General features: G+C 39.0%; 1 protein-coding gene across 9 annotated transcripts in view; it reads left to right on the top strand.

The window, feature by feature from the left end:
• Positions 1 to 20,069, top strand: part of EML4 (EMAP like 4) — a 166,669-nt gene extending 146,600 nt beyond the window's left edge. For all 9 annotated transcript variants that reach the window (XM_064509596.1, XM_064509599.1, XM_064509598.1 and 6 more), the window contains 6 exons: positions 4,887 to 4,975; positions 6,220 to 6,317; positions 11,018 to 11,105; positions 12,462 to 12,560; positions 16,541 to 16,671; positions 17,256 to 20,069. In XM_064509596.1, the coding sequence (XP_064365666.1) occupies positions 4,887 to 4,975; positions 6,220 to 6,317; positions 11,018 to 11,105; positions 12,462 to 12,560; positions 16,541 to 16,671; positions 17,256 to 17,720 (970 nt within the window). In that variant the 3' untranslated portion in view covers positions 17,721 to 20,069. The remainder of the gene's footprint in view (positions 1 to 4,886; positions 4,976 to 6,219; positions 6,318 to 11,017; positions 11,106 to 12,461; positions 12,561 to 16,540; positions 16,672 to 17,255) is intronic.
• Positions 20,070 to 24,592: the final 4,523 nt, after the last annotated feature.

Genomic DNA, 24,592 nt, shown 5'->3' with positions numbered 1-24,592 from the left:
AAGACTCATAAAGCAAATATTAAATGGTTCTATCTGTTTAGAATTCAATTCACCAAAAGCTTGGATATGTAATACTTATTGCAGTTCTAGTGCCACGTTGCTTCCAGCACAGAGGTCAGCAAGACAGGGATAGGGCATGGGGCATTGACAAGGTTGGGCTTCAGGGTTAAAATTCTGACAGCTGAAGAAAACTGAATTTTCTTCCTTTCTTCCCATTCCCTTTTGTTTCACCATAGTGTGTTTTTATCGGAGCCGACATGTCATGTTTCTGGAGTGTATTTTATGTACCACTTCCCACGATGTGTATTCCAGTATCATTTGTCTTTTTGGGCTTTCTCTGCTGTGTGTTTTGTAACTTTTTTTTTTTTTTAATACCTGCTATATGTCTGTTCATTGATTGTTTATGATTGTCTGGACTGGAGAGAACTAATATTTTTTTGGATCCTGCTGTTTGCTGGAAGTGCACAGCTGAAAAATAAAGGAGGGCTAGCAGTCAGAAATCCTACCAGAAAATTGACTTTTTCAAGGTATATACAGGTTATTGTGCCATGCTGCCAGTGGTGGTATTTGCAGGGAAGCAAATACCTGTGACTAATCATGTAGAGTATTTTAAGTGTTGTCGATATAAGTACTCAAAAGCACTGCAGAAAAAAAAACTGATAAGCTTCTTGCAGAAATCACCAACACTAATAAGAAAACTGAAGGCTGGCAGGCAAGCCCAGCTGCGCCAGCGCCCCAGGGAGGTGAATCAGTCAATAGAGCTATTCAGACTTGCACCAGTTCAGCATCTTTTTGTGGTGTAAAAGTAAAGAAGCCTGAACAACCTGCACTCAGATTAGTGCCTTGCAGGTTTAGTATTCAGTGTTACCTAAACAATGTTGTAGCAACTGCAAGCATTAGTGCAAGAAGATGTTACTACTTTGAAATACTCTGTTTCCCTAGTGCTTTCATCAGAATAAGATTGCATATTCACAGATGTAAGTCATCAGTAATTGATGACCATGTCATGGATCACAATTTGTTTTCCAAAAGAGTTATTTACAGATTTTTTTAATCTCTAAATAAATAATTTCTTTCTTAAAAAAAATTCTTAATTAGAAAAAGAATGCTGAAAATGCCCAAGGGGTGGGAAGACAGGAAACAGACATTAAAATCGCAAAAATTCTGCATTGCTTATATTAACTCACAAACCAATTAAGCATGTTATCTTCAGTAACAACTAGGAGAAAATCAGAAAAAGCAAAAGCTTTTTTACAGCTGGGGTATCATTCGTGTGTCTGTTTCATCTGATCTGCGAGTCAGAAGCATAAGAGTTCACTTGGCAGCCAGACTTTGCATTTCATGGCCCAGCAGAACTTCTGCAGGGTCAGCTGCTGTTTGCTTGTTGCATACGTTCATTCTGGGAGCAAGATCCTTTCAAGAACCGCAGTCATAAGGTGGAACCCAGCTGTTTGCAATAAAGGCCTCTGTGCAGCGCGCTGCTGAGCTGCTGCTTCGACCAGACTGGAAACACATTTCAGGGAGACTGGCTTTCTTGCTGGCAATTCCCATTTGTCACAGCACCGGGAGACCTTAGGCGATTGAAGAGAGCTTGTCCGATTAAAGCTTGAGGAAGCATCAAGAAACGGCTGAACTAGACGTGACCAGAGCTTCCTTTCTAAAGTAATATCAAAATTGTCATGCTACGCTGGCTACTTCTGCAGTTGGCCAAGTTTGCTCCTAGGATTGTATCTCTTGTCCAGAAAAAACTCTGGAGAACAGGGACAAATGTTGCAAAATACTGCCTCTTCCACCAAATGCTTCAACGTGTGCTCTAAGAGCAGCAGGAGTTTGGTACCACGCAGTGCCACCTCTGGGCTTTCAGTAAAGTGGATTGTTTTGCATGGTTTTTCTGGTTGTGTTTTAGGCTTTTGCTATTTTGCATTTTAGATAAGAAGCGTTAACTGGAGTATTACCTACTTTAGGGCAATGGCAGAACAGTAAAAGGTATTCAGGAAGCCAGCTCGTAGCACCAGCAAATTTTCTGAAGTTCTGGGGCAGCGCGAAGAGAAAAATGTCCCTGCCCCGGCTGCCTCCCTGTGTCTTTTTGTGCGTTTCCAAAGTGTTGTGATCTGCCTCTCCCTCAGGCTGCCCGCGCGGCTGCCCTCGCCAGGGCTTGGGCAGGAGCTTGCCCTCCCGCTCCGGCGAAGAAGGCGGCCGCTGTTGTTGGTGCACTCAGTTTTATCTCAAGGTACCACATCCTGCTGCCCCAAAGAAATAAATAGGCATCAGCTCCGTCATCTTGGCAAATAAATAGATTTTACAGTATAGTGTCTCTGTTCTGTGGTGAAATAGAAGGTTTTCCTCTCTCCTGTCCCACTGCTCACACATGTGAGGTCTGTCGCCGGCCTGGGCTGCAGCAGCAAGGAGCGCTGTTGGCTCTGCTGGATCAGAAAACATAAGAAAGGAATGACGCAGTAGTGAGTTGGCTTTCAGGGCAGCTTCTCGTATTTCTTAAAAATAAGATGACTTCAACTCGGTGATGACTATATGTTTTCTTTACATTTCCATTATAGTTCCATCACGATATACTTGCAGGGCAGTTTTGCTGTCGTGATGGAGTAATAGTTTTTCTTTCAATGGTAGCAAAGCAACATAGCTGCCCTGTCTTCTCTTGCTTCCCTTCTGCCCCCACCCACCCTTATTTTGTAAACATCTGCACCCCTACCTGCTGTATCAGATGGATATAAGAAAGTAATATTTTATTCAAACATTTGGCAAAAACAAGCAGGCAGAATTTGGACTAAATAGCAGAATAGCAATTTGTATTTTCTAATGCATTCAGGTAACCTACCAAGTTTCAGTGTGTAGATTGGAAGTAATCAAAGGTCCATTTCTTGGATTACAGTGCAGTAATACTGAGCATGGTTTCTGTCCAATGAAAACAAATTAGCTGTTTTCCACTGGTTCCATCTGTCTTGCACACAGATTATTCAGCAGTCAGTGGCATGTTGAGCTGGGTTTTTTTTGTGTATATTGTTTAATTTATTTCTTTCATGTGGTTCTCTAACCACAAATTGGTTTTAAGTCATTGGGACCAGGCCATTTTCCAGATATCTGGCTTTCAGACATGGGATCAGTGAGAGCTAGGATCTCTGTTCCGTCTCTAGAGCTCAGCTATGTGTGTTGTTGTTCCTGGAGTTTATTTTAAGTTATATAAGTTGGTTTTGGAATAGATGGTCTTAGTTTTAGCAATATGCTTGTTCCATTAAGTTGAATATTAGATATCTATGTGTTACACAGTGGGTGGAAATGGCTTACTCATTTCCACAGTATGTGAATTCATTATTTGCCCTGAGATACAGAATCCTAGCCATAGTACCTGAACTTAGTTTTGCGATTAGAACTTCCAACTGAAGAAATGAAATTCCGAGGGCAGCTTTAATGTGTTTAGCCCTGTCAACATCCTGTGTTTTCATGATATACATGTATATTATGTTTTTACTAAATTTTCATTTTCTGTGTTTTGCTAATGTTCATTCTATTAACGGGAGTTAGATGACTCTCAAAGCCATTGCAAAAGGCTCAGTCTGCTGCTCTTGCCCGATGTGCTGTCATCAGTTGATGTACTGAGCTTTTTGTGCCGTGCTGCATGTGCCCTTAGAGTTGAGTGCTTGCTATGGGCTCACAACACGTGATAGCTTTTGGAGGGCTGGAGTTAGCTTTCTGGAGTTAGAAATTGGGAGTCTGAGTGCCTCTGTCCTACAGCATCTTTCGGGATCGGTGAGTGGAATTGAAACCCTACATGCTTGGTGCTGGGTTAGAAGCTAATTTACTTTCCTTCTTCTGGGTCTGTTTACCTTCAAGCTGAAATTCTCATGTTTCTAAACTAAGCAGAGAACCTTTCCCTCCCTTCGTGTAAGAGTCGTGCTTGTTGCTGTGTATCTGTGTTAAATGTGCAAATGTGAATGGCCACTACGTTGCTTTGTACTGGAACTGCCCAGATTACTATTAAAAAATAGCGTGTCTGTTGGGTGGTGTTTTGTCTTTTGGGTTTTGTCATTTCAGATTGTTTCTGCAGGCTTAGAATAAAAATTCTCAAGTGAATTTCTTATTCCTAATTTTTTTAGAACTATTCCAAACTAGAAAACTTTTTAAACTCTATAAATCATTCATATCCTGCCACAGCAGTTTTGTGTAACTACTCTAGAGTTATTTTTTCTGGATTCATAATTAGTATTGCAGCATAGAAGTTATTCTTAAATGAATAATACAAAATTGCTCTATGCAATTAATTACCTTAGTTATATAAATTTTCCAAGCGGGAAATAGAAAAAACACTAGATGACAAACAGATTTCAAAAATGGTTATTCCATCTTACTTTGATAGAATTATTCATAGAAATGGAAAGGATTGACGAAAATACCAAATAAGAATAGAGTCTGTGTTTTAAAATGAGTACAGAAATGCTTTCCACTTCTTCCTACTCCCACTATTTTTTTCAGCTTTCCTTATACAAATGGAAAGATTAATTTATGAATCAAAGCCATTTTTTAAAATAGGATAGAAGTAGTAGATTCAAACTTCAGCTGTAGCCTTAAGGCTTCAGGATGATAAGTTGCAGTCATATTAGCTATCTGGTGGTCTCTTTAACATCCAGTAGATATTTTGTTGTTTATTACAGTGTTAAAGAATAATAATAAAAAAAGACTGTATATAGAAATTCTGTCTGTTCTTCACTGAAACTTATATCACTTTGTGAACGAAAAAAGCAACATATTAAAGACTGATGTTCACCCTTGAAAGGCTAGCATGAGATTAAGAAGGAAGGCAATGATTGTTGCTCTTTTTCTTGCTTTTTTTTGTTTAGTGGAAATGGTACTCACTGGAATTCTCCTCTTTCTAGGTGGTTTGTTTTGGATGCAGAAACGAGGGATCTGGTTTCAATACACACTGATGGCAATGAACAGCTCTCAGTGATGCGCTACTCAGTAGGTAGGCAGACTTCTTGTACGTTCAGAATGATTGTATGTTTTAATTTCTGATAAATTAGATATTTTCTATTAAGCTGTATTTACCCATGCCAAATAACTGCCAGTCACTAGTAAAGGCAGAGCTTTGGAAAAAAATTGGTTTGAGATCATTAATATCTACCTGAATACTTTGTTACAGATTTGTGTATGCTAAATCATAGCTTTGTAACTGCAAATGTTACGGTCACCGATCTCAGCCTTTCCTTTATGTTGATCTGTGCTGTTACAACAAATGTTAACTCTGCTCCCAGGAAAAGTAATAATTTTCAACTAACTAGTGGGCAGGTTAACAGAGAAGGGAGAGCTATTAATTTTCAGTTTACCCAGATAGTCCATAAATAGCTTTCAGTAATATTTTAATTTTTTTAGTTAATTTTCAAAGGTTTTTTTACTATAAAACCATAAAATTAAATTCAGATCTCTCTGAAACTTGGAGTTGTTCACTATAAAGTATTTGCTGTGGGATTACATGGACTACAAGCCAGTATTGAGTCTCCTCTTCAGACGTGACAAATCATCAAAGACTGTTAAAACTCAATGGAAGAAGAATCTCATAAATCTGTTTTTTATTTGCTTTTGGATGAAATGTCATGTCAGTGGGCAAAACATTGCTCTGCTGCTGCCACATCTGTCGAGTGTAGCAATTTATTTCAGAGCACTGATATTCATTAACACTACAGAGGCATTTGGTCATGGTTCAAGGCAACTCTGGACCGTGAACCTCTTAGAGAGAGGAAGGGTTAGAAAACTGCTAGTAATGTCCAAATGCTCCACTTACTGTTGTTTAGATCTTATTTAGCATTGGTATATATGCAATTGGTATATATGCAATTGGTATATATGGCAATAGAGAGTAAGTGCTGTTCTGCAATTTTTTGTAATTCAGAAAACTCAGGTCTGCCTGCCTGCTGTCAAATATTCCAAGAAATCCAGTGTAATCTGAGGGTTTATAATCTACTACCCTGCCCATTGGGCACTTGCCTAAAAAGAATAGAAGTGAAAGAACTTCTCCCAAAAACATACCCACAAAGTAAAAAGATACAAACTGAAAAACAGCATAATGTAATCAGCTCTGTATCCTTAAATACAGTTCATGAGCAGTAGCTTAATTGAGACTATTTCCTTAGTGATAAATCTGAAATCATTAAATTTTAGAAAACAAATATTCTGTTAATCTATATCAGATATTTTGATCTTGTATTATAGATGGCACCTTACTTGCTGTTGGATCCCATGACAACTTTATTTACCTCTACGTAGTAACAGAAAATGGAAGAAAATATAGCAGATATGGAAAATGCACTGTAAGTTTTGGAGCAAAAATAATCAGCAATTCTTGCATTTTAGTTATATACACACACTAAGATTTTAAGCAGGTGGAACAAAAAGAAAATCTCTCTCTCTAGGTTGATGCTTTCCATTTTTAGTTTGGTTAGACCTTTTGTGATTCCTTCCCCCCACCCTGCATTTGGTAGATTTTAAACTCCAGTCTGGTTGGTTTCAGAACTGCTGTTTTTTAGGTGAACCCTTTCATGTCAAATATGAATGATTTCTCAAACTTTTTCTTTGAAATAGGAAATTAGCAGTAAGATGCAAAAGACGTGTATCTATATGCTGAAAATCTTTTTGGGAAAATATTAAAGTTGTTTTGGGGTTATTTTCCCTCTATTGATAAGTACTTCTTGGACCAGCATAATGCCAATGGTGGGATTTCATTAGGAGATGTAATTTTGGAGGTTGCAAATATGCACTATTTTAAGCTGTAATTGTTACTAAAAATTTGGAAATTGGGGATATGTTACCTTTCAAGAATTAATTTCTAGCCCAGTGTAAATAAAAGCAAATGTAGCACAAGTAGTGGAGTTTATATTAATGCTTACATTTGTATGAGGTTTCCCCAGTGTTAAAAATATCAATTTCAAGAAATGATACACTTTTTCTATTTTGCTTAATGTTGTCTAATATCCTGGCCTAAAGTTCAGCTGTTTCTCTTAGTTTGCATAAAAGCATCTAAGCCTCAACGGGATTTGCAAGTGATACTATAAAAATAGATCCATATTTCAAATACGATTTTTTTTAAGGATACATCCCCTGCTTGAAACACTTTTAATGAATTTGTAACCAATTGCATTTCTTTAATTTTAAAAATAAGAGCAGTTCTCAAACTGCTTTATTAATTTGAAAATACTGGGAAAGACCATAAACCTGAATTGTGTCCCCAGATGGGATTGTCTACTAGAATTTCTCAGCTTTTGACATAGGCTTTGCAGTGGAAACTATGAGAGGAAAATGAACAGCATTAGTGAGCCCTTCAGTGATGCAGACAGTATCTTTGAGGGATTTCTCCTCGTGAGGGGCGTTGAGCGAAGGAAAGGTGCATGCGCTGGGCCATCCAGCCAGTGCTGTTTGAACTTGCAGCCTGGGCCCAGCCACAGCAGGCAGCAAAACCGCAGCGAAAGTGGGGTTTGCCCCCGTGCAGTGTGGGGTGGCCCTGGAGGAGGACTGGCCCCCACAGCGTTCCCTCCATGAGCAACGAACCACGAGGATAGCCAGCGTGAGTGGGAAGGGGAGGCTGCCGCGGCCGAGAGGAGACGGGTGGTGCTGGGGGCCGAGGGGAAAGGGTGGCCTGGGTGAGCCCTGGTGAGAAGGGGGCGGTGAGGGAGAGGAGATGGGCTTCGACTGCAGCGGCTGGAAGGAGCATGTCCCCAACAAGGTGGGCTGAGCTGCGTGGCTGGCCATCCTGTCGCACCGAGCTGGGGCTGGTGGCCTCGAAGCTGCTGTATTGGCTCTGATTCTCCTTCCTCCTCCACCTCCTTCCACGGATGTGGCCCGCTGAACCAGCGGGCAGGAGGTGGCCGGTGGTTTTGGTGGCACCGGGGTCAGCAGACAGCCCAGGGATCACCGGGCGAAGGTGGGGTCAGAAGTTGGGTGTGCCCAGGGAGCCCAGTCTGAGAGCCAAGACATTTAATAATCAACTTACCCTGCTTCAAGGTCTATATGAGCTCTTTCAAGAGGTATGAGCTCATTTATTTCCATATAGTGTACATATTCTGTTCAGGGGAGAAGATGTTATAATTTAAACCAGCACTGGCTGATGTGTTGACCACGATGCCCCAACTTTGTTCTCTGTTCTTATCACTGTTACCTGGAGGGAGCCATTAAAAGCAGAACAGATGAGGAACCGTTTCTCCTGAGCAGTATGCAGAAATGCAGTTTGTTTGCAGATGATACCACCTTATTTACACAACAAATGTGTAATAATAAGTGATCTCGTAACTCCAAAGCTACTAGTAGCTAGGAAGATTAATCAATAACCAGTTTTCAACGTAGTGAGTATGGAGAATCTGTACTGAAACAAAAGATATCATTCCACTGTAATGTGTTTCTCTCCTCCTTGTCCTTTTCCTCCTCGTGCACCCCCAGACATTTTAAAGTATTTAGCTTCTATTTAGGCATCTGTGTCTGTCTTTCTGTTCTGCTCATTTTGGTAGTGGGGAAAGAAAAGGGTTCATAAAGGGATGGGAGAAATGAATGCTGTTATACTCAGGCAGAAGGGTTAGGGCTTCAAAGCAGACTTTTTTTTTAAAAAAACTTTTTTTTTTAGTGTGAGCGATTGCATGAGGAAGCCAAAATTAGCAACCTGGTTTCTCTCTGAGCTGCGCTTCTCTGACCCTTTCAGCTTGTGCAGAATGCAGCAGCGTATTAATTCGCTGGACTGAGTAGTGAGGCTGGTGATCGAGTTTCACACACCCGGTATTCCTCTGTGCTGGCTGCCAGCACGCTTGTGGGCTGATACCAGCTTGATATTAAGCAGGGAGACACCTTGGTATGTTTGAGACCTTGAGCTCTTTCCTGGTCAGGTGTTTGTGCTCTGGCACCATGTCCTTTTGGCATTCTTCGGTCATTCAGTAGCCCAGAGAGTGACCTCCAAGTAGTATGACTCAGTCCTTCTGGTAGTGAACTTCTGATTATTTCCTCCAACTTGAAAACATCACTTGAATCCTTTTAGAAATATTTTATTTACTAGACCAGCATCACCTTGGGTATAAGCTGATTGCTACTGCTATGTACAAATAACTTTTCAGTCATGACCAGGTTTTCTGCTGCACAAAATAGGCTGACTTCTAAGCCTGTTGCCATGGTGAGCGCTGGTGTTGGTTGTGATCAGAAAGAATTTCCCATTAGCTAAAACAACCATTTTGACTCGTGCAGCTGTTTTGAGGGCTTCAGATATGCAGACAGCAATGTGAAGGTATGGGCTAGGTTATGAACTTCCAGTGTGTCGGCAGCTCTGGGGTAAGTGGCCCTGGTTGTGTTTGCCTTACATCACCGAGATATCTGTTAGCGAAAGAGAAGCAAGGGCTGTGCATCTACTGAGCTTCCTGTGGGATAAAAGCCACGCTATTAGGCTAAACCTGAAGTAATCAGTGTGCCCATCCCGTAAGCTGTGGACACTTCAACTCTTTACCACTTAAGTCTGAAACAGATAAACATTACCAATGAAGGAGATGGTTTCCATTTAGTCGGATAGTTTTAATAGCCAGTGATAACATGAGTAATTATGTCCATTGTATATAAAGGTACACAGAAGGGAAGAATAAAATGTTGCTTTATCTGTAGTAGCTACTGAAGAAAGATTTTAATAGAAAATAAGATTGTGCTATTTAAAATATTATGACACTGTTACGTTCCAATTCATCATTTAGTGATTGCTTGCTTGAAGGGATTTTCCAGCATGGAGCCCCCTGGCCAATTGCTTTGTTCACTCCCCCACCGCCCCTAGGAATTTTAACAGCTGCCAAATGTCTGGCAGGATTTAGTAAATGACTGACCAATTCTTTTCCATGTTGGAGTTAGCTTGCAAATTTTAAGGGTTGGAAAATAAGAAAAAAAATCCTAGCCAATCGTAGGTTTATTTTTTTTCTTTCAAAATACCAAGTTTGCATGTTAATACCATATATCCTACCCTTGACTGCAAAGTTGGTATGTCAATGTACAGTTCCTCTGCTAGAGGCAGAGACTAATTCATAAGAAAAATAAAGGTTATTTTCTTTCCCCTAAGTGTTTCTGAAATCCTGTACAGAAGGCGTGGTGACAGGGGAACAGAGATGACTGTATTTCTGCATGTAATTCTGGAGGCAAACAGCCTGTCTTGCAGTTGGCTGTCAAGAAGTCAGTGATGGGTAGCGTGGCTGCTGGAAAGCACTTCGTAGGAGGCCCAGGGCGGCCCATGCGCCAGCACGGTCCTGTGCAACGCAAGCAGGGCTGCGGGATCCAGCGTGGCTCTGGAGATCCTGCCTTCGTAACGCGTGCCGAGAGGGGAGAGGAAATGAATTGGCAGCTGTCAGTCATGAGGGGGCATCAAAAGATGCCTGACAGAATGATTAGGAAGCAAAAATTGGATGGTCTTATTAGGGAGGGAGGAGCAGTGAGAAGAAGTGGGAGATTGGAGGAGAGAAAAAAGAGTGAAATAGAAGTCATGTTTACTCATTTCCTATTTCCTCTTCTATGGATAAATAACTTATTCTTTTTACAAAATTACAGCTTCTCTGGAAGCTTTCATATCATTCTTGTTATTAGTACTATGCTTATCAAACAGAAAAATTCATGCGTAGGAAAAACGCTCTGAACAGATGCATTTAGCTTCTCCACCAAATATAGTAGAAAGGTTAGTTAGAAAAGGTTAGTAGAAAGCTTGGGTCTCAGTGTGCTAGTGATGGTGATAAATACGCAAGCAGGCCAAAGTGTTTTTATCTTTACAGTGATGACCCTGCGTGTATAGGGAAACCCCCCTGTGGCTGGCATTAACGTGTGTGGTGTAAGGCACACAGCAGAGGCTTTTGAAAAGCTTGTGAGGGTATCCTAGAGCACAAGGGAAGTGCCGCAGGTCTGGCAGGGTGCAGGGGATGCTCTTTTGGATGTTTGTCGCATCTGTGGGCACAACTTTTGTTTCCATTGTAATTAAAACGTACATTTACATTGGTGTTGTTGCATTCTCCTTTAGGGACATTCCAGCTATATTACACACCTTGACTGGTCCCCGGATAACAAGTATATAATGTCAAACTCAGGAGACTATGAAATATTATACTGTAAGTATCAAATTAAATATACTGGAAACAGAAATATGTATTGGCTATCAGAACATACAGAAGAATGGGTTTGATCAAGACTGCACAAAATGCTTACTGACAAAGGAACTAATTTGAACTTTTGTAACCTGATATCTTGATGTTACTCAGAGCTGCATATTACCTAATGGCCATGCCAAATATAGCTTACTTCTCTACAAGGTCATAAATCAGGTTAACAGCTTAGAATTTAGAGAACAAGTGGCATTAGGCTTTGACGTTAGCCTGAAAGTTTTGTAGATTGAAAATAATATATACAGTTGTCTAATTAGTGCCAACAAAACCAGTTGTTTGGGGGAATAAAACCAGTGAGTCTGTACCCCTTTTTCTTTCTTATTGTTGTTTGCTTGTTTTAACTTTATCTTAGCTGGTGGTGTTGAAAACTGAGCAAATACTACTACTACTTGCATGAGTTAATGGCAATAGTATTTTCATGTTTGTTTGTCTTTTTTAATATATTCAAATATGAATTTAACTGTAATACATGTTAGTTTTGTCACAAGTTCAATTTCCATAGTGCAAATCAGTGTATTTTTAAACTATTATTTTATTCTTGTCTTCCTATGATTTTAACTGGAACACCAGAGTTGTAGGTTCTGGTCTTGTACAGGCAAGAAGAGCCACTGATAATGAGTAGTTTAATATACCTGGCACCTTAACGTGTCCTTTCTGCCTGACTGCAACTTACATTTCAACTCTGGATAGTTCAGTATTTGAATCTGCCAAAAGAAAATGTTGGTGATTATAATTGCCTATGTAGGGAAGCAAAGAGCTATGACCCATTAGTAGTCGACTGGTATATAGAAAGATGGACATTCTGTAGGGAAATGATCATTCCTTTCCTAGTTAGAAGTGGAAAAGCAATTTAAGGCTCCTGTGCCAATAGTTTCTCACTGTTTATAAAAGCAGAGGTTCCTGAATGATTGATTGAATTTTGGCATATTGATGGAGGTGGTAAGAAGGATAAATTCTGCTACTACAGAACCTATTAAAACATTTTGTAGAACAGGTACCAGGGGACCCAAACTACAGGGAAGTGTTTTTGAGGCATGCTGAAACACAGTGTACTGAGGTACACTGGAAAGGGAAATGAGAAATAAATGTGGCTTTAGATGCCAAGTGAAGGTTGAGATATTTGGAATTTGGTAAAGGACCTGTGGTATAACATAGTGCTGGTCTATCATTACCTCTACAAGGTGATTCTAGACTTTTAAGACATGTTTTATTACTGTCTCCATTAGCCATAGCATCTTCAAAGAGCATGTATTTAAATCTAAAGTTATATGCCATAACTCATCATTCCTTTTTTTTTTAAAGGGGACATTCCAAGTGGCTGTAAGCTAATCAGGAATCGTTCTGACTGTAAGGATATAGATTGGACGACATACACTTGTGTGCTAGGCTTTCAAGTGTTTGGTAAGCATCATTTAACTTGCTTTTAAACTATTCAGGCTGTGCTTTTGTTATTTATTATGCTTCAGTTTGTCATTAGAAATATGCTAAAAAAAATTAATTCCAAATTAATTAAAAATCATTCTAAAAATTAGAAATAATAATTAATGATAATGGTGCTGAGATGTCAAACCAAGAGACTGACCACAATGCTTGTCTGTGATATAGAGCACTGGGTAGGAGTATGCTTCATAGACAGTGTATACTTGATTTCCATTTAATCTTGAAGATCTGGGTTTGAGTTTTTTGCTGTCATTTTAGGCTATCAGTTCTGGGGGCTTTGAACCAAAAAGCTGGTATTTTGAATTGCTCATATGGTATACACACATTCTCCTTGCTTCCTGGTTTTGGGATAGGAGCAAATCTAGCAATTACAGTAAAGATGTGAGTATAGGATATAGTTCATGACTTAAAAGCATGACAGCATCTTGAGACTTGCAATAAGTGGTGAGTAATATATGCTGCTTCTAAAGAGTAAAAGTGTTTTAAAGATTAAACAGATTCTTTGCCTAGTGGTTTAATTAAAAAAAAAAAAAAAAAAAAAAGCGTACAAAAAATTACAAAGCTAACAGATGTGACTTTAATACTGCTGTTCAAGGCCGGCCAAATAGTTCAAACTGCATTTGCCTAGAGCAGCTCTGTGGCCTTAAATTAGGAGTCCCTGTGTGAGAAGTTGAAAAGTATTTTTCAGTCTGTCAGTGTTGTAAACCAACTCATGTGAGCTTGATGCTGAATGCTTCGCTTTCACCACTGATATCAGATGCCTTCCTTACTGCTTCACATTGTAGGAAACATCAAAAGTAAGTAGAAGTAAATCACTAAATTCTTCAGAGACATGAGGGTTAGATCTACAAGCCTTTTCTTCACGGCTGCTAGGAGTTCAACTTTGAATATCAGTTTATATGCCGGTGGAAGAAACTCAGATAAATCTGAGTGCTCTGTGTAGCCTCTCACAACTGTCATGTATATTCTTGGCCTATCAAATCCTTAATGAGCAAGTAGTCTTAAACTATTGTGGTTGGTTTAGTACTAGCAGTGATGCTCTTGTATGGTGTATTAATGGGGTAGAAGGCAGTTTGGGCTTTATAACCAAGCCTACTTTCCTTTCTCCCTGGGTACCAAAGATCTGAGCCAGAGCAGGGAAAATAGATGGGGTCACGGGAGGATGTTGACTGGTTGATTAACTGTGTAAATATTTTTCTGAGTTGTTTGGAGTTTGAAGTGGGTAGAAGAAATGAATTGGAACATATTGTTTGTGGAGCTGCATACTGTTGTTTGTTGTTTCTTTGATGAGAATACTGGCTCCTGAATCAAACTGGGTTCTATATGTGCTGTTTTGTTCAGTCCGTCTTGGTGAAAATGAGAGGAGATGGCTGTTTCCTTCTAGTGTCTTGTGCATGTAAGGCTAGACCAATTAAGGATATCGGTCTGCAGTATTCATTTCCTAACTTTCTGTGCTGCTGTGGAGCTAAGAACGAAATAATAAAGATTGTAACATAAATGGGTTTTTCAAATGGGATATTAGAACATTCAACAGAAAACAGAGAAAGTGAAAAAGCGAGGCTGTGTTCCATGCTAATTTAAGATCTTTGCACAGCAGTAATGAAAATAATTTGTAAAGCAAATGTACTAAACGTTCCTTCTGGAATAGCGTAGGATCTTAAGCCATTTAACATTTTATGCCAAGTACTTGAAATCTACCTAAAATTTGAAGGTAGTAGAAGGTGGCTTCCTCATAGGTACTGAAATGTTACCACTGCATTTGGTAATAGAACAAGTAGCATATGAGGAACAGCTTTCTGAATCCCTATGCTTCCTCAGAAATGTCCTTTATCCCTGATCTGAAGAGATTAGGTGTGGGAATGCAGAAATAATTTGTTTCTCTGTTCAGTTGGTCACTTCCAAGGAGTTGACTGAAACAGTCTCATCAGCTTTGATGTGAACATCTAGACCACTGATTTCTGTCTTTAACAACCGTTTAATAGAAACTGCTGGTGACTTGGGCCAGATTGAAACCAGATGACTAGAGATGAGCAGCTCCCATAATCACCATTCTGAGGCTTTCCGGCCTTTTTTACTTCTTGTTTTAAACTACTCTTCTAAAACTTAAACTGCTACACAGACAGTGGATATGTCTGCTGATATATCTGCATTCCGTTCCAGATTAATATGTGCTCTAACCACTCTGGATTAAATTTAATTAGTCTCAACGGCTCTAAAAATCTTCAAAGTGCTAGAGGGACCTTGGAGTAAAGTAGATGCAGCAGATAATATGATGTTATTTTGGGGCAGAAGAGAATATATTTAATCTAGAAAATATAAAAGTAAACTTCCCAGCCAAGATCCATCAAGCTTTAATTTTATATTGTCTAGTAGTCTGACACCCTTTACAGAATCTTAAAATTATGGCCTGGTCTCAAACAAAGTATTCTCCTGTTAAATCAGATAGAGCAACTAAGTCAAACCAGCAGTTTCCTGCCCAAAGGAGAAGTCAAGAAGAGTCAAAACTGACCCTTTGGTGAGCTAGCTCAGGGACCCAAACAAGCAGAGGGCTGCTCACTTGGATGTGCAGGAAGGAGGGCTAAGTTTGTGGGTCTGGGGCTTTCTGGGTGTGTGTGTTTGCTTGTTCTACTAGTTTTGCTCTATGGATAGTGTGTCAGGCATGCCCTGTTGTCAGCAGAAGAAAGAGGATGGAAATGCATGGTGGGGATGAGAGTAGCATTGCTCCTTTTTGGTAGTAAATATTTTTGTGTTGGCTTAGCAGTATCATCAGTCTGGACCCCGAGCACTTGAAGTCACTTCCTCATTTACTGCACATTTCTCACATCTTCCTTGGAGCAGATTATTTTGGAGAAACTTACTTCTGGCTAGCAGAATTTATTAAAATTGAAGTGCTGCTGTCATACCTAATAACAGAGTTATATTGCTTCATATTCTTTGTTGCTTTTTATTTTTCTTTTAGGTTCTTAAACACAAAATACTTGGACACATTAATGCCTTGTTTACTCTATTCTTACCTCATATATTGAAAGGAAATCCTGCTGTCTTATGACAAAGGGCTGTCTTACATTTAGAACTGCTAAAAGAATTCACGAACCCCAAAGATACAAAATAAGAGACCCAGTCTTGACCCTTGGTCTTTCTAATCTTAAATTAAAAGAAAATAGCATAGCTGGTTATTCAAAAAGGCTAAGTCTGAATTACTTAAAACAAAAACAGAAAGGAGAAAAATACTCTGGTAAATTAGCATCTTATAACCCCTTGCTTAGCTTTTGGTCAGTTTTTCTCCCAGATGTGAATCACAAGTTTTGTTACAGGAATCTCTAATGCCTTTATTTATTTGTTGTTGAAACTACAGCCCCATATTTATTCAGTGCTTCTCCTCCAGGCAATGTTGTTATTCTTTTGTCTAGACATATCAGCGTCATGCTTCTCACTTAAAAGCATATTGAATTGTACTTAAGCACTTGACAGCATTTTTGTCCATGAAACATGTACAGGCTGGGTTTCTGTGCAAAGTATCATCAATCAGTTGTCTCTTTCCAATCATGCAAATATTAAAAATTGCCCTGAATTAAAAAAGAAAAGAAAAGAAAGAATTCCCTACATAGCGTACTGTATCTGGGCTTGTTCAATGCTTCAGTATCAGCTTTTAAAACATTTGTGCAAAGTAAGATGGAAGTTTTGCTTAAGTAAACTTATTAAGTCTGAGAGGTTGTCCTGGCCAAAGTTTGGGGTTTTGTGGGAGGGAGCAGCGTTAGACTAGCAAAAAATTATGAAGCTTAATTCAGTACCTTTTCGATTTTCTGGTTGAATACTTTGTTTACCTTTTATTATGCTTGCCTCTTTTCTGGCTTTATAGATTTTATTTTTGTTCATGGATTGCCTTTTAATTTGTTTTTAAAACTACCATCACTGAATAAAACTGTTCTGTTCTCTCCTAGGAGTTTGGCCTGAAGGATCAGATGGGACAGACATAAATGCCCTTGTCAGATCCCATAACCGAAAAGTGATAGCAGTTGCTGATGATTTTTGTAAGGTCCATCTCTTTCAGTATCCCTGTTCCAAGCCAAAGGTAAGTCTAGACCAGTCTAGTCTATGTGATTGTATGCATTGCATGAAGTCGTCTGTGCCAGACATCTGCTTCCAGCCCAGTTATTTTGGAGCCTTGCAGCCAAATGGTACATTTTTTTCCCTGAGAACAAAGCTAGAGAAAAAAGCATTGTTTCCCCATGAAGTTTATATGGGGAAATATGAATCATATGTATACGTGTGTGTGTGTGTGTTTATATATATATATAATTCTTAATCATACAAATATATATGCGCACACATATATTTATGCATAAATATATGTATGCATGAAGTAGCAATAGTTACCCTTTAATTCTGAAGCAGAGGCTTGATGCTTTCTGTTGGCTGGCCTTTGTGTTAAGTCTTTTACTTTTCGCATGAAGAACTTTCTAAATTTGTCCCAAGTTATAAGCCTTAAGAAAAGAAGATATTTTGGGGGAAAAAAACAAATATAAATTGGTACTCTTATGTGAATAAAGGGCTCTCTTGAATGGCTAAACACAGATGTTAGTAGTTTGTTTAGATTTTGGTATCATGTGCTCATCTAGTCAAGTGTATCATTTATTTTCCTGTTTATTTCAATAGGCCCCAAGTCACAAATACAGCGCTCACAGTAGTCATGTGACAAATGTCAGCTTTACCCATAGTGATGGTCACTTGATTTCAACTGGAGGGAAAGACATGAGTATTATTCAGTGGAAACTGGTAGAGAAGGTAACTCTGCCACAAAATGACATTGTAGTAGAAATCGGTGCAACCAAAGTGCCCATGCCTTCCAGTGAAAACGCTGTACCATCTCCTGCAGCTCTCCCACAGCCTTTTAATGAAATGAATCAAAATGAAAGTGTAACTGGCAGCTCTCCAGCTTCCTTGGAGAGCAACTTGGAGCAGTCTGCGGAGGCCAGTGAAGAACAGAGCGAGGAGCAAAGCGACGGGAGCAGCCTGGATCCTGCGGAGCCAGGCTATGAAGAACCATCCAACGAGACAAGTGAGGAGCACAGTGAATCCACTGTCACTGAAGAGCAGCAGGATAACTCACCAGTGTCTTAACACTTCCAACTTGGATGGCTTTTATTTTCCCTTGGTGTGTGTTACTTCATTAAGGGGTGAGGGTTCAAATAGGGAAAGTAGCTGAGATTCATGACCACATCAGCTTTTGAGTTTCAGTGAGATTTTTAGTCTGACCTTCAGTTCAATATGTGGAACCATCTCAAGGGCCCAGCTTCACTGTTTGTGTCAAGATCTGGTCAAAGTTAGTAGTGGACATTATCATAAATTCATCTTAATTCTGAAATTGCAGTCAGGAAGTGGCATGAAATATATACTGGAAAAAAACTTAGCTCTAAGAATTAGCTGAAATAAACCACCTTAACTATGTGAAAGTGATTCCTGAGAGAACTAAAACCAAACAGAAGTGCTGAGTGATTCCAGCTGAGTAGCAGTTTGCTGTTTTTTCCAGGTGTGAAAACAAACAAAAACCTGAAAAGCTCCTTGTAGAGCTGTTTTCCTTTGTTTTTTCTTAATGAGAAGAAGAGGGGAAAAACAATGTAATGATGGCATGTGCATCAATGCCTTCTTGATCTAACACATATGCAATTTTCTAACACTACTAATTCCTAGTGGAGTCTGGACACGCTCACAGTTGGTCTGCCCTGGGTGCTGCTATTTCTAAAGCAAATCCTATCGAGGAACGGTGTTGGTTGTTCAATTCTTACAGACTATTTAATAACAGACTAACCAGATACCGGTGTGTTTCACTTGTTCATGACCTGAAAGTTGATTTGAGTTGTAGGTTGTAATTGTCTCTTCAAAGAATTGCTTGCCTAGAGAGTCTGAAACTTAAGAGTCTCTTTACAGCGACCGCAATGTGAATGGCAGAGAATGCATGGCAAGAACACAAAGTCAGATGGGCTCTAGAGTTAAACTTTAAGCCTTCAAGCAGAACTTGCTCCATCCCTAGTAAGAGAAATAGAAATACAGTTAACTTAAATTATTAAATTGGTGCTTGGGATTAGTATATTATGTTGATTTTTTTTTTAGAGGTAACTCTAAGAATCATTAAACTGCAATTTTTTTTCTGTCTGCTTTAGTAGTTGTGATATAAGCATACAGTAATTTAGATGATGATGTGATTTTTCAGACTTGTTGATCTATCATTTTTGTGATTTCCTCCCCCCACCCCAAGTTGCTCTAAGCCATGCAGCTCTCATGTGGCTATACCTGGCCAGTTACGGGATATCTTGGCATTTGTTATGCATTTGGAAAGTAATTTTTTTATGAAGTTTGTCAGATAGCTACAGTTTTTTTTTCCTTAAGTGCATACATTTCCTACTTTAAAAAGGTATAGATTTACTGACAGATATCCATTTCCTATGTACTTGTTTATATTTTGATTACATAGAATTTTCTTTTTTAACTTGCTGCATTGTGCTGGTATTTTAGTTCTTAGTTAGAATATCATGTTTAGAAGCTTTGGATGAGTTCATAAGTCTTAATTGTGCAAGCGTTTACGTGATTGTGCCATTCCAAAGTGCATCAAAACTGTCATTCCCTTACTAGTTTCTTCTCAGGAGAAATGCTACAGATCAGGTATTCAGTCATCATTTGGAAAGAAAAACAAATGGACTCCCAAAGGACATTTAGAACATTTATATATAAAATATATATATATATATATATATACACACACACACAAACACACACACACACACACACACACACATATATATATATATATAAAAAATATCCTCTTGTTTACAACAGTTCCAGAAACCTCAAAGTAGTTCCTTCCGATGAAGGGAGGTATGGATTCCAAGCAACCCATCTGTTTAAACTGTGCTCTGTACATAGTGTTTTACTGGAGGGCTCTAGTATGCCTGACTTGCAAATTTGCCAAATAATAGCAATCGAAGATAAAGATCAACTCATCAAAATACATGGTTCCCAATGAGGAATATGCTGTAGGTTTAGAAAATAATCCTAGTAAAGGAAAAAGGATTGTAGAGCTAATGAGGCACAGAGCTCCCTCTGATTTTTATGAACTCCACATAAGCAACACATTTCACTTGGAACATCTGTCACCTGGGGTTGCCATGTAAAGTGAGAGTTATAGTTGTGATATTCTTGTGTTTGTAGTTCAGAAGACTCTACTAATATGCAAAAAGCCTTACAGCTTTCAATTGCTGGCAACTACTGTTTAACAAATAATTAAATCTGTGATAATGGATGGAAATGGGTGGGATTATGTAACTGTAGATGTTTTAGAAAAATAATTGTGAATGAATTATGGTTAAGAGTGTTTCATGTGAAGATGTTTGAGCCATTTCTATCTATCATGCATTCCTGTCTCAAGGCAGAAAATTTTGAAGATTAAAAAAATAAAATAATCAAAATAATAAACTGCAGTGTCTTCTTCCGTATCTATGCTGCTTTTTTCTGTATACAAAGTGCATGTCCTCTTAACATTTGCAGAGTGTGGAGGATTTTAGAAGAGGGAAAAAAAAGAATCTTGTTTAACTTGTATTTTTTTGATAACTCTCTTGACTTACGAAAAATAAGTTAGTTCAAAATTGTGAATAATCCTGGCACTCCTAAACAATGTTCTTGACTGTTGACTTTTTAAATGTTTTTTGACATCTCTCTTTTCCATTGTTGATTAATTACCTACTAGCATTATCATACTGTAGCTGATTGATGGTAGTAGATTGATGGGAATCATGGGATTACAAATAGGTGTTTGTCCTGATACATATTGCAGCCCCCCTTCCTGGGTTCTATCAGAAGCTTGCTACTGGAAGTCATATGAAAAGTGTGAGTATGTTTTGGCTATAACACCTTGAACATCACAATGCTTCCACATTCTTAATGGTCTCTGTCCAGTTGCAGAAAGTCACAATATGCTTCAGTTTCTTAATATATTTCTTGTGAAAGAATCTCTCAGTCCTTTGTGAAAATTTGAATCATCTCCATTGCTTGCAGCTGGTTTCTGTCATTCACAAAAGGGGAGGTTGGGGTGGAGAGGAAAAAGAAGCCTTCAGAGTAGCCAAATACTTTATGTTTATCCTGCTTTTAAGGAAAAACAAACAAACAAACAAAAAAGTATTTCACTGGCAATCTTGGTGACTCTTCAGATTGTCAGGAAAATGTTGTTGCTCTAGCTGGAATAAAAAGTAGATGTCTTAAGGCGTTCTGGAAACAGCATGACACAACCTGCAGCATTATGTACTGCTTTTCACTGGGGATGATTGTGCAGCAGCATGGTCTGGGCTTTGCTCCATTTCTGACCAAATTCAGCATAAGGATTTTGCTATCAGTTCTGGGATGGAGGAGTCAGGAAGACAGGAATCTTCCTGAAGAGGAGGTAACCTAGAAATCTGTTTTTTGTAAGCCTCCCTCATGGTGAATCCAGGACGTGGCTCCAGGTGCCCATTCTTTTATTTGGGCCATGTTTACTGCGGGCTTAGGTAGTTGAAGTGATGGTATTTGTCCTGTGGAGCTGAAGTGCAGGGTGGAAGCACCACTGAAGGCATAAAACTGTAACAACATCCCATTTTACGTGATTGAAACTTTATTTTCAAAATCTGCATGAAATTATTTTAGATTGCATAGTAAAATACTTGAATGTTGGGAATAGCCAAGCTCATGGATACGTGATCAATCCACATTGGGTGTATGTCATGCAAAGTGATATTAATCATTTTTTTTACATACAAAGAGCACTCTTCAAGGTATGACCACATACTTTTCTTCTTCTTCTTCTTCTTCTTCTTTTTCCCATAGAAGTTCCAGAATAAGAGAGGAAGAGGTTGGGATTAGATGTGGATGTGTATTCATGAACTGAGCATTTCTTAGTTTTGATTTTACTGTAATTCTCATTATAAATAGCAAGTAATAGTTTTTGTATTATGTATGTTAAGTTTCAGCCTCTTATTTTTACTGTTCCTAAAAAAAACCCATTGATTCTGGTTTTAGTTTTCTTTCTTGAAATTGGGCAAAAATTAAATTTCTGTGTTGTATCAATTGCAACATACTGTTCAGTGTAGACTGTATTTTCTGCTTTGTTCTTCATCGCTGCAAGATCTGTTACACCCCTTTTATTTCTTTCAGTTCAGTGGAGTATTTTGGTTGAATCAGGATATAAACAAGTAGAATGTCCTTGTGAAATTTAGGCTTGGCTGAGCCAAACAAACAGCAAATTCTCCCTTCCGTTGCCTCATGCCAATAAAATGTTGGTTCCTGGCAATGAAAGGATTAATATTGCACGAGATAGATTTTACTTGTGCGATATTTGTGCTGCTTGCTTGCCTTCTGTACAAGTCTGAGTCCATTGCCTAATCTTTATTTCTGACAGATGTTTTATGTACTAATACTTTAATCAACTGAAAGTGAAGAACTGCATATGGTAGGATTATACAATTTAGAAAAACAGACACTGTACATATTTGTATTTAATGTATGTCTGTGATTTTGTATTTGTGTGGATACATACAAGCATCAAACGATATGGCTGCTCAAGGGCATTTTTCTTTAATGTTTGAAACAGAAATGCAATTGCTTCACCCTGCAGTGAATTCAGAAGGTTTAGGAGCAAAGGGAAAAAAGTCATTGGATAGGCGTTCCCAGCATGACCTGCAAGGCGAGAAAATCAGTTTCAGGCAACAGGACTAGGATGTGCAGTTGTGGGACCATGGCTGTGCCAGAGATGTGTTCCCCAGCTTGGGTCCCTGGTGTCCTCCCCTGCGTGCCTGGCTGCCCTCCTCCTCAGGAGGAGCAAGGCTGAGGAGACAAGAGTCCCAGACTGATGCATTTTCTAAAGGTTAATGTTCCCGCAGCACTATTCTTGGGTGTTTTATCAGTGAAACAGCCCCTTCAGAGATCTGCTAGCTTCATTGCTCAGTTCTCTTAAACTGAGTGCAGGCGTTGGTTTTTCCTCTATGAACATAGAGAAACTTGAGACTGGGAAGGCTAAACGTATTACAGGAACGCCAGCGAGGGAGGAGGGGGTGAAACACGCTGTTGAGGAGAGATGCTGGTGGTTGCTGTGATTATCTGTTGGACTAGTGTTGCCACTGAAAAAGGGGGAAAAAAAAATCTCCTGCTCTTAAGACAGTGCACCGAGAAGTAAGGGGCATTTTCACTGAATAATTTAGAGAACTTGTGACTTGAAGTTTTTCCAACCCTTCCTCCCCAAATTACCCCCTCTTAGATCTTGTCTGTATGAGAAAATCTGCGTAAGTGTTCAGTTCTTCTGGTAGAAGTTCTGATATTACCAGTGAGTTCAAGAAACAGCAAGTTTCTGGAGATTGCTGGTTTTCTTTTTAAGAAACAATTCTAAAAAACTTTTTCTTCCAAAAAGTTCTACTTCAACTAAATCTGTAAAGAGTCTACATCTTAGTGATTTGTGTGTATTTGTAATTTCAGTGGAGGGTTTTAGAGCCCAGCTCTTCAGCATGGGGTCACTGGGCACTTGCTGGCTCTCATGAGATAACTGGTCTCATGAGATGAGTCAGAAGTGGGAGTCAGGTCCATACCTTGTTAGCAGTCTCCTCTAAGTGTGACTGTATTACATTGTTTTGTTCTACAGTAATCACCATGCTTTGATTCTTTGGCATTGCTGTAAAAAACACTTATTTTCATTATTTCTTAAAGGCTGTCTAAATTACAGTTTAATTGTCCATTCTTTATTTTTGTATGAAGAAAGTGCCTTTTAAGTTATTATCTCTAGAACAACTTTTTTGTATGGCCATCCAAAATAAGCGCTCCACATAGTTCTTGAGATACTATATCCCCTATTGTGTGAAGTTTCAGCAGTTTGATGTTTTTGCCGTGCAGCACTTGTTCAACAAGTTGACTTTATGCAGAATCCTCGTTGTCGCACAATACACGCTTCATCCTGTGTACATCATTATGCTTCCACTCCAAAAGCACTTCCTTTTAGTCACATTTGCTTATAATTGCTGTTTCAGAATTTAAACTTCCCTGAAGTAGACTACCTTGTCATTCTAGTTAGTTTTTCTTTTTTTTTCTTTTTTTTTTTTTTAACAGCTCTATCAAATAAAAGATCAGTACTTTTCTGCGTTGGAAGTAAGTTTTCCTTTTAACATTTTGGTCTCTTTTAAGCCCTTTTCACTTCCTTATGTGTCTGTGACTGCTTACAGGACAATGATAAAGGCTGCCTGCATCAGACAAACAATCATACAGCTTCAAAAGCTAACATGTATGTAAGTGGAATCACTCCTAGTATTTTGCACTGTATAAATGAAGGTCTGTGTTTGGTACTGTGTGGACACTGACAGTAGAATTGGGAACTATTGGAACTATTTATGTCTTAGATAAAAGGAGATTAGAACAGACGTAGTGTTATTGCTGCATCAAAGAGGCCTGGAGGCTCTTTCCAAAGCTCAGGGGAAGAAAAGGCCTAACACCTTAGCAAAGCAGACAGGAAAAGTTCTCTAGCTTTCAGTTTAACAGTGAGAGAAGAGGGAGCAATAGAGGTCTTGAGTGCCCTGTATATAGAGGAGGTAGCTGTATGCAAAGCTTGCTCTTGTTATGATTCTTCTGGCACAGGGATGGGTGTGAGATACATCCCTGCAATGGTCACTCAATTTTCTAGTGATGCTGCAAACTCTACCATAGACAGGATTTAAGTGGAAAACGTTGTTTTTAGCATTGCGTTAATCAGAATTTTTCTTGAAGGGTTGGGCATCAAAGAAATAAGACTGGAGACAGAAGCCAAAGTCTTGTCCACAGACAGATGTCCAACGTTGCTGATGCTGAACAGGTACTTGTCGTGAATGTTTAACATGAAGCGATTGTAAGTATAGGCAGGGCTCTTCAAAAGTTCCCATTTGCCCCAAGTTTAGCAAATGGAAATTAAATGTCAGTTGAATGTGCGTGAAGCTAGATTTCTTATGTTAAAAGTT

This window comes from Dromaius novaehollandiae, chromosome 3 (genome assembly GCF_036370855.1).
Source record: "Dromaius novaehollandiae isolate bDroNov1 chromosome 3, bDroNov1.hap1, whole genome shotgun sequence".
NCBI lineage: Eukaryota > Metazoa > Chordata > Aves > Casuariiformes > Dromaiidae > Dromaius > Dromaius novaehollandiae.
Note: the sequence above shows the minus strand (reverse complement) of the source record. Positions and strands in the feature narration are given on the sequence as shown.